The 9,437-nt window shown below is 46.2% G+C and overlaps 2 protein-coding genes across 3 annotated transcripts in view; one reads left to right on the top strand and one right to left on the bottom strand.

Annotated features, from left to right (window-relative positions):
* The window catches only part of RWDD4 (RWD domain containing 4), a 22,065-nt gene extending 20,570 nt beyond the window's left edge, over nucleotides 1-1,495 (bottom strand). For both annotated transcript variants that reach the window (XM_003792790.3, XM_023514922.1), the window contains exon 1: nucleotides 1,284-1,495. In XM_003792790.3, the coding sequence (XP_003792838.1) occupies nucleotides 1,284-1,307 (24 nt within the window). In that variant the 5' untranslated portion in view covers nucleotides 1,308-1,495. The remainder of the gene's footprint in view (nucleotides 1-1,283) is intronic.
* A 332-nt stretch (nucleotides 1,496-1,827) lies between these two features.
* The window catches only part of TRAPPC11 (trafficking protein particle complex 11), a 61,311-nt gene continuing 53,701 nt past the window's right edge, over nucleotides 1,828-9,437 (top strand). Inside the window, exons 1-4 of the mRNA XM_023514911.1 lie at nucleotides 1,828-1,879; nucleotides 6,639-6,875; nucleotides 8,508-8,541; nucleotides 8,670-8,724. Coding sequence (XP_023370679.1) covers nucleotides 6,660-6,875; nucleotides 8,508-8,541; nucleotides 8,670-8,724 — 305 coding nt within the window. The 5' untranslated portion in view covers nucleotides 1,828-1,879; nucleotides 6,639-6,659. The remainder of the gene's footprint in view (nucleotides 1,880-6,638; nucleotides 6,876-8,507; nucleotides 8,542-8,669; nucleotides 8,725-9,437) is intronic.

Here is a 9,437-nt window from a genome sequence, read left to right as displayed (position 1 = left end):
ATGTTCGTTTAGAATACATTGTAAAGGAACAGTGAACTATTAATATTTACCTACTATCCAAGGAGGCTTGAGTTCCAGTCTTGTTTCTATCACATACCAACTGTGTACCCCTGGGACAATCACTTTACCCTTGCAGATCCTTTCCCTCATCTATACCCATAAAGTGAGAAGGCACCCCAATAGACAGATGAACTTGTTTTTGAGTAGCTGGGACTACAGGCACCCGCCACAACGCCCAGCTATTTTTTGTTGCAGTTTATCCGGGGCTGGGTTCAAACGTACCACCCCTCGGTATACGGGGCCAGCGCCCTATTCACTGAGCCACAGGCACCGCCCCAGATGACTTGTTGTATCTCCTCCAACTCTAATATGTGATTCAGCAATGTGAAAATGGCATCTTACAGAAGCTATCTGGGCATAAACCATACAATTCAGGTGGTATGTGTGTGTCCAGAAAGAATTCTGTATCCACTGGACAACTAAGACATGGATAAATGACTTCATCAAACAATATGGGCAGAAACCAAGGACACTTGTGTCACTTTCTTCCGTGAGAAATTTATTTATTTATTTGAGACAGTGTCACTTTGTTGCCCTCGGTAGAGTGCTGTGGCTTCATAGCTCAGAACAACCTCAAACTCTTGGGCTCAAGGGATTCACTTGTCTCAGCCTCCCAAGCAGCTGGGACTACAAGCGCCTGCCACAACGCCCGGCTATTTTTAGACACGGGGACTCGCTCTTGCTCAGGCTGGTCTCCAACCTGTGAGCTCAGGCAATCCACCCCTCTTGGCCTCCAGCAGTGCTCAGGATTAGAGGCGTGAGCCACCGCGCCCGACTGAGAAATTTAACTACCAATTAATACTCTCTCCACTAGCTAAGAGACCTTAAAACTTAAAGATGATTCGATTCCAAATCCGCACAACTCAGTACACAGGCGTCACACAAACGGAACGGAAGCAAAGCCAAGCTCCCCTGGGTCGTCCGCCAAGGACGCTCACCCTTGCTATCCAAGAAATGTAGGGAGACTCCCGAGTTTGCAAAAATGAAACATGACGGAGGAGGACACAGGCAGACTCTACTCACGCATGATCGGCCTCTCCTCGCGAGGTCAACTTGGGGCAGGCACCCCTTGGGGTTCTGGGGGGTCCCGGGTCGAAGGGCACGTGCCAGGCCGCTGGTCCGGGCACCAGGTCTCACCCTGGCCTTGGCTGCCCAGCCGCCCTCCCTCGGGGCTGGGACGCCGCTCCCGCGCGGGAAAAGCGACTTTGGGCCTGGGGACTCACCTCCTGGTCCTCGTTGGCACTCATCGCGCCGGCCGCCGCGGACCGCGTTCGCGACAATGCAGGGAAAGCGAGGACAGTGGTCCCGAGGCCAGGGCGTCCCACTTCCGCGCCTCGGCTGGGGGCGGCACCCAAGGACGCGAATCCCGGGTGCCCCGGCTCTCAGCAGCGTGGGGCTGCGAGCCCCGGACCCAGAGGCCGTGGCAAGTGGTGCGTCCGGGATACTCAGGAACAGCAGTAAGGCAGTAATGGAAGAGGCTCCACCCCCTAATACTAGTCCTTTCTCTTATTGGCTCTCTGTCTTCCCGCCCCCAACTCTTTCTCCTCTGGGAAATGAAGCTCCTTCCTTACGTTTTGAGGAGCGGGGTAAAGTTCCGAGACAGCGATTGGTGTAGATCACTGTCACTCATGCCCAGAAAGTGCTTCCTGTGCCAGTGGAGGTGGGAATAGGGAAGTCAACCCCACTGGAACCGCCTGTGGGGCTACGTCTACTGGGACCGGTCCCTGCGTTCTGGGACACCCCTGCCGACCTCCCCTCGTCCTGCGCGGGCTGGCGGCGACCTGCCAGAGGTGCAGCGGGCCCGAGACGTGGGGCCTGGGTGAGTCCGGACCCGGAGGCCTGTGGGGCCAGGCGAGGCCGGTATCAGTGCTGTCTTGGGGGCCTGAGTTTTCCTACCTCGTCGATGGGTGCAATCATGACACTTTGCTTTCAGCCCCCCAACAAAGCCGCACCTATTTCTGGTGCCTCCCAGGTTTAAGCCTGGGGGAAGAGAGTAGGAAGATTTCGTCTGTCTTTAGCACTGCAAGGTTATTTCTACGCCTTTCCTTGTTGAAGCTACTAGGGCAGAATATTGCGACCATTGGGGACAGTTTCTTTTCCTAAATCGGTTTCTTTCCTCACATTCTCCGCATAAGCCTTCCCCACCCCTCACCATTTTGGCCCCAAACTACTGTTCCTCTTTTGATCATTCTGTAGTTGGACATCTCTGAATCCTGTTCTCAGTAGCCTTGTGTCGTACACCTTGAACCTCCACTTAATTAAAAAATAGTAACCACATTATTTTGTATTTGCTGCCTTAATTGGGTCACCTTTCTTGTCTTCCATGGCAGATTACTTCCCTTGTGCTACTTCCTATCCGGTGTTCACTTTCTATCTCTGCACCTTCTTGCATGTCATATTTTCCTTGGTAGCTTCATTGGCTTATTCCAAGAGATTTGGAAACTTCTCCCGGGGCAGTCAGTCTCTGCACCTTTGCTTTACTGGTGTCCTTCTCGTTCCTATCCTTTTACCTCAGAATAAGCACATTTCAAATGCTAAAAGCCTTAAGATAGAATATGGCTACAATTTTTGATACACTTTTCATGCAGTAATTCTGGGACAGATATGCCATAATTTGGAGCTGTGCTGTTAAGTACAATAGCCAGTGGCTGTTGAGCATTTGAAATAGGCTAATCTGAATTGAGATGTGTTCATGAGTGTTTGAAAGACCTAGTACAATAAAAGGTAAAATATGTCAACCGCTTTTATATTAATATCAGGATAATACTAAGGAATACTGTATTGGATTAAACAGGATATTATTAAAACAAATTCTACCTATTTTTACTTTTTAATGTGAATGGTGGAAAATTTTGCGTTGTTTATATGGCTTGTATTTCTGTTGGATGGCACCAGTCTGGAATCTGGTATTTTGACCATCTCTTTCTTTAATTTTTTACCCCATATTCTCTAGAACTAGAATAGTTCTTTTTCTGAGCATGTAGTTCTTTCCCCTCACAACTTAAGCCTGTCCTAAAAATGTTTAAATAATTTCAAAATTTCTGTCTGTTGTAGACATGTATTATTTCTGGCAAGCTTTCCAAATCACTTATTTAATACCCGTTGTTCCTTCAGTACTTAGACACAAGAAGCTTAATGGTCTTTCCTAAATTAGCCTTTCAGATAAAAATATTCCATGATTAGGGAATCAGATGTAGCCTAGTGTGCCTCACTTTTCACAAAGAGTATATTTGAATTCTATATAATGTACTGGTGAAGATTACTTTTTAAATGAAATTATTAGGTTTAGATTGGGTGTAGTGGCTCACACTTGTAATCCTAGCACTCTGGGAGGTCCAGGCAGGAGGATCCCTTCACCCTAGGAGTTTGAGGTTGCAGTGAGCTGTAATGATGACACCATACTCTAACTGGGGTGACAAAGCAGGATTTTTGTCTCAAAAAAATGAAATAAGAAATTAATAGGTTTTTTTTTTTTTGAGACAGAGCTTCAAGCTGTCACCCTGTGGGATCACAGCTCATAGCAACCTCCAGTTCCTGGGCTCAAGCTATTCTCCCACCTCCGCCTCCCACGTAGCTGGGACCACAGGTACCCACCACAATGCTGGCTATTTTTTGCTTGCAGCCATCATTGTTGTTTGGTGGGCTGGGCTGGATTCAAACCCGCCAGCTCAGGTGTATGTGGTTGGCACCTTAGTCCCTTGAGCCACAGGCGCAAGCCAGGTTTTGTTTTTTGAGGTAGGGTCATGCTCTGTCACCCAGGGTGGAGTGTAGTGACCGGATCTTAGCTCACTACAGCCTCACACTCCTGGGCTCAAGCCATCCTCTTGTGTTCACGTTCCCAAATGGTAGGCTTATAGGCATGAGTCACCATGCCTGGCTCTAAAATTATTTTTAAAATATAAAATAAGTAAAATAAATGAAAAATGTTTGAACATACATACTGGATTCTCAGTCCGTAATGAATGAATCCCTCAGAGAAACATGTCACCTGTGTATAATAAAGTTGTACTTTATTATGTAAGTCAATAATTATTTTACTTTTATCATTTATAGCTGAAATAAGTTATATAGACCTATTTTAATTTTATTACCTTCCTGCTTTCTTCATCTGCTCATTTCGAAGTTGTCTGTGTATCTTGAGACATTACTGAAAATACTGATTTTTCCTAGAGTCAGCTATTTTATTTTATTTATTTATTTAGAGACAGAGCCTCAAGCTGTCCCCCGGGGTAGAGTACTGTTGCACCACAGCTCACAGCAACCTCCAAATCCTGGGCTCAAGCTAGTCTTCTGCATCAGCCTCCCAAGTAGCTGGGACCATAGGTGCCCACCACAACACCCGGCTATTTTTTTTTTGGTTGCAGTCATCATTGTTGTTTGGCGGGCCCGGGCTGGATTCAAACCCACCACCTTAGGTGTATGTGGCTGGCGCCTTAGCCACTTGAGCCATAGGCACCGAGCCAGAGTCAGCTATTTTAATGTGAAAATTATTTTGTTTTGTTTTGTTTTGTAGAGACAGAGTCTCACTTTATTGCCCTTGGTAGAGTGCCGTGGTGTCACAACTCATATCAACCTCCAGCTCTTGGGCTTAGGCAATCCTCTTGCCTCAGCCTCCAGAGTAGCTGGGACTATAACGCCTGGCTATTTTTTGTTGTTGTTGCAGTTTGGCCAGGGCCGGGTTTGAAGCTACCACCCTCAGCATATGGGGCCAGCCCCCTACTCACTGAGCCACACGTGCTGCCCCTTGTTTTGTTTTTTGAGACAGTCTCAAGCTGTCACCCTGGGTAGAGTACCATGGTGTCATCACAGCTCACAGCAACCTCCAACTCTTGGACTCAAGAGATCTTCTTTTTATTTTTTTTGAGACAGTCTCACTACACCCTCAGTAGAGTGCTGTGGTGTCATAGCTCACAGCAACCTCAAACTGTTGGGTTTAAGTGTTTCTCTTGCCACACCCTCCCACGTAGCTAAGACTACAGGTGCCTGCTACAATGCCCGGCTATTTTTTTTGTTGTTGTTGTCAATGTTGTTTGGCAGGCCCGGGCCAGGTTTGAACCTACCAGCCCTGGTGTATGTGCCCAGCGCCCTAACTGCTAAGGTACAGGCACCAAGCCTCAAGAGATCTTCTTGTCTCAGTTTTTCTACTTCTGGTAGAGATGGGGTCTTGCTCTTGCTCAGGCTAGGTTTCGAACTCCTGAGCTTAAGCAATCCACCCACCCCAGCCTCCTAGAGTGCTAGGATTACAGGTCTGAGCCACTGAGCCTGGCCTTGAAAGTTTTTTTTCTTTTTTGAGAGGGAGTCTCACTCTGTTGCCCTGGGTAAAATACCATGGCATCATAGTTCACAGCAACCTCAAACTCCTGGGCTCAAGCGATCTTCCTGCCTTAGCCTCCCAAGTAGCTGGAACTACAGGTACCTGCTACCACACCTGGCTATGTTTCTTTTTCTTGAAACAGAGTCTCAAACTGTCGCCTTGGGTAGAGTGTCCTGGCATCATAGCTCACACAGCAACCTTCAATTCTTGGGCTCTAGTGATCTTCTTGCCTTAGTTTTTCTATTTTTAGTAGGGGGGGTTCCTTGATTTTTGCTCAGGTTGGTCTCAAACTTGTGAGCGCGAACTATCCAACCTGCCTTTGAGTGCGAACAATCCAACCCGCCTTGGCCTTCCAGAGTACCCAGCTAGTTTTTCTATTTTTAGTAGAGATGGGGTCTTGCTCTTGCTCAGGCTAGTTTTGAACTCCTCAGTTCAAGTGACACCTCCCTCAGCCTCTTGGAGTGCTGAGATTACAGGCATGTGCCACCATGACTGGTTGAAATTTTTTTTTTTTGAGACAGAGTCTCATTGTGTTGCCCTCAGTAGAGTGCTGTGGCATCACAGCAACCTCAAACTCCTGGGCTTAAGTGATTCTCTTGCCTCAGCCTCTCAAGTAGCTGGGAATACAGATGCCTGCCATAACGCCGGGCTATTTTTTGTTGCAGTTGTTGTTGTTTAGCTGGCCTTGGCTGGGTTCAAACCTGCCAGCCTCAGTGTACATGACTAGTACCCTAACCACCATGCTATGGGTGCCAATTCGGAAATTTTTTTTTTTTTTTTTGAGACAGAGCCTCAAGCTATCCCCATGGGTAGAGTGCTGTGGCATCACAGCTCATAGCAACCTCCAATTCCTGGGCTCAAGCCAGGAATTGAGTCTCCTGCCTCAGCCTCCCAAGTAGCTGGGACCACAGGAGTCTGCCACAATGCCCAGCTATTTTTTTTTTCTTGGTTGCAGCCGTCATTGTTGGTTGGCGGGCTTGGGCTGGATTTGAACCCGCCACCTTAGGTGTATGTGGCTGGCGCCTTAGCCAGTTGAGCCACAGGCGCCGAGCCGAAATTTTTTTTTAAATATAATGTTGTCATTACATTTTAATAGGTCCGATTCAGGAATTAAGGTGTTCTCTTTTGTTCTATTTGATTGACAGTTTCCAGACACTGAAAGCCTTTTGCCTTTTTGTAATGGTTTTCACATAATGACAATACACATATTAGAAATAATATGGCTTTTTAAACTAATTATAAATATGTTATCATTGCATTTCAGATTTTTTGTGACATCTGAAATATGAGTCCCACACAGTGGGACTTCCCTGTGGAACTATGTTGTCGGCCTATGGCTTTTGTCACTCTGACAGGCCTGGATGTGGTTTATAATGCTGTCCATCGAGCCGTCTGGGATGCTTTCTGTGCCAATAGGAGAGCTGACCGGGTACCAATTTCTTTCAAGGTGCTCCCGGGTGATCATGAGTATCCCAAATGTAGACCCAAGGTAATGACATTGTGAAGCCGTGTATTCTTTCCCTCTCTTTCTGTGTACACATACGTATATGTGTCTATCTTTTTTTTGGTACTTCTTGTCTGTGCTGGAAAACTCTGGAGGAATAGTTACCTATAAAGCCTTATATCCTATGAGCCTCAAGTATTTCTTTTCTAATTTTTTTCTTTTTTATCCTTTCTTTTTTCTTTTTTTTTGTTTTTTAGACATAGTCTCGTTTTGTCACCCTCAGTAGAGTGCTGTGACGTCACAGCTCACAGCAACTTCAAACTCTTGGGCTTAAGCGATTCTCTTGCCTCAGCCTCCCAAGTAGTTGTGACTACAGGTGCCCACTACAACGTCCAACTATTTTTTTGTTGTAGTTGTCATTGTTGTTTAGCGGGCCCCGGCTGGGTTCAAACCCACCAGCACTGGTGTATGTGGCTAGCACCCTAACCACTGAACTAGGGGTGCCAAGCCTAAGAACTTGCGTTGTGTTAGGTACCTGGAACCATGTACCAAACTGGTGGTAAGAATTAAATAAGATAGGCTCCCTGTGCTTGGGGAGTTATATGATACATAAACTAGAAGTTTATTCAGAGTAGAATGAAAAAAGGTATTAAGTTCCAAACTGACTTTTAAAGTATACAATAGGCCAAGCACAGTGGCTCACACCTGTAATCCCTCCCAGCATTCCAGGAGGCTGAGGCAGGTGGACTGCTTGAGCTCAGGAGTTTGAGACCACCCTGAGCAAGAGCAAGACCCCATCTCCACTAAAAGCAAAAAAAAACTAGGCAGGTATCGTGGTGGGTACCTGTAGTCCCAACTACTTGGAAGGCTGAAGCAGAAGGATCACTTGAGCCTAAGAGTTTGAGGTTGCTGTGAACTAGGATGCCATAATACTCTCCCCAGGGCATAGAATGAGACTCTGTCTCAAAAAAAATTTTTAAAAAGTGAACAGCATAAGATGGCTCCTGTGGCTGAGTGAGAAGGGTGCCGGCCCCATATACTGAGGGCAGTGGGTTCAAACCCGGCTGGCCAACCTGTAGCCAGGCGTTGTGGTGGGCACCTGTAGTCCCAGCTACTCAAGAGGCTAAGGCAAGAGAGTTCCATAAGCCCAGGAGTTGGAGGTTGTTGCTAGCTGTGACGCCATGGCACTTTACTGAGGGCAACAAAGTGAGACTTTGTCTCTAAATAAATAAATAAAGTGAACAACATAGTAGAGATTAATTTACTGTAGAAAGTAATTATTATAAGGATGATATTTTGCTTAGTTCGTTGTTCTTACTATGTGAAATTTATTATTTTAAGCAATTTATGTATTTTGATTGGTTACTATCTTATGGGATTGGTTTGAAATTTAGGTAATAAGACTTTTTTGTTGTTGTTTTTTTTGAGATGCAACCTCAAACTCTTAGGCTTAAGTGATTCTCTTGCCTCAGCCTCCTAAGTAGGTGGGACTCCAGGCACCTCCACAACTCCTGGCTATTTTTTGTTGCAGTTGTCATTGTTGTTTAGCTAGCTTGAGCCAGGTTCAAGCCCTCCAGCCTTGGTGTATGTGGCTGGCATCGTAACCACTATGCTTTGGGCGCCAAGCTGGTAATAAGACTTTGATCAAAACAAACCCTCTTACTCTCAACCCTGCTTTTTTCTCTTTAGAGCAATGTTTCTGACATGGTGTTTTCTGGACCAAGTATGTCATTATTACCTGGGGTATTTATTTATAATGCAGGTGCCAGGCCTTCTCAGTTAATCTCTGGAAGGGTAGTACTGGTGGATTGGGGCACCTGCTGATTATTTTGTTTAAGACTCCATTCACAGGACACGCTATTCATACCCCTAGCCCTAGAAATGGAAGCTGCCTGAAACTGTGCCAGTACTAGTACCCCTGGCCCTGGCCCTTACACATTTGCTTTTCTTTAGTGTGGTGTTTATGTCAAGAAAAGCAAGTGGCTCAGCACAACTGGCCCCCTTTTCTCCTTTAATTCTCCAATTCAGGATGATTTTCATTTTCCCATTCCTGCTTCCTTCCTAAGTCCTGACTTTATTTTGTGTCAGGTTCATTATAGTCCTTCTTTTTCACCTTAACTTGAAGTAGACATTGGACCAACATGCGTTGGTGGGAGTCAGTGCAGGTGATTTGTACGTAATTTGAGGTTTTGACTGCATTCTTCAGAGCAGCAGTCAAATCTACTGCATCCTCTTCCCACTCTGAGGTGCTTAGTGCTGACACCCAAGTTACTATGCCTTTGTATTTAAGAATTATCTTTGGCTGGGCACGGTGGATCACTCCTGTAATCCCAGCACTCTGGGAGGCTAAGGTGGGTGGATCATCTGAGCTCAGGAGTTTGAGACCAGCCTGAGCAAGAGGGAGACCTCTATCTCTACTAAAAGTAGAAAAAACTAGGTTCAGCACCTGTGGCTCAGTGAATAAGGGCTCCAACCACATACACTGAGGCTGGTGGATTCGAGCCCAGCCTGGGCCTGCTAAACAGCAATGACAACTGCAACCAAAAAATAGCCAGGCATTGTTTTTTTTTTTTGAGACAGAGCCTCAAGCTGTCCCCCCTGGGTAGAGTGCTGTGGCAT

The sequence above is a fragment of the Otolemur garnettii genome, unplaced genomic scaffold (assembly GCF_000181295.1).
Source record: "Otolemur garnettii isolate 467f Iridium unplaced genomic scaffold, OtoGar3 scaffold00061, whole genome shotgun sequence".
NCBI classification, from domain to species: domain Eukaryota; kingdom Metazoa; phylum Chordata; class Mammalia; order Primates; family Galagidae; genus Otolemur; species Otolemur garnettii.
The sequence above is the reverse complement of the archived record's forward strand: the minus strand, read 5'-3'. Positions and strand labels throughout refer to the sequence as shown.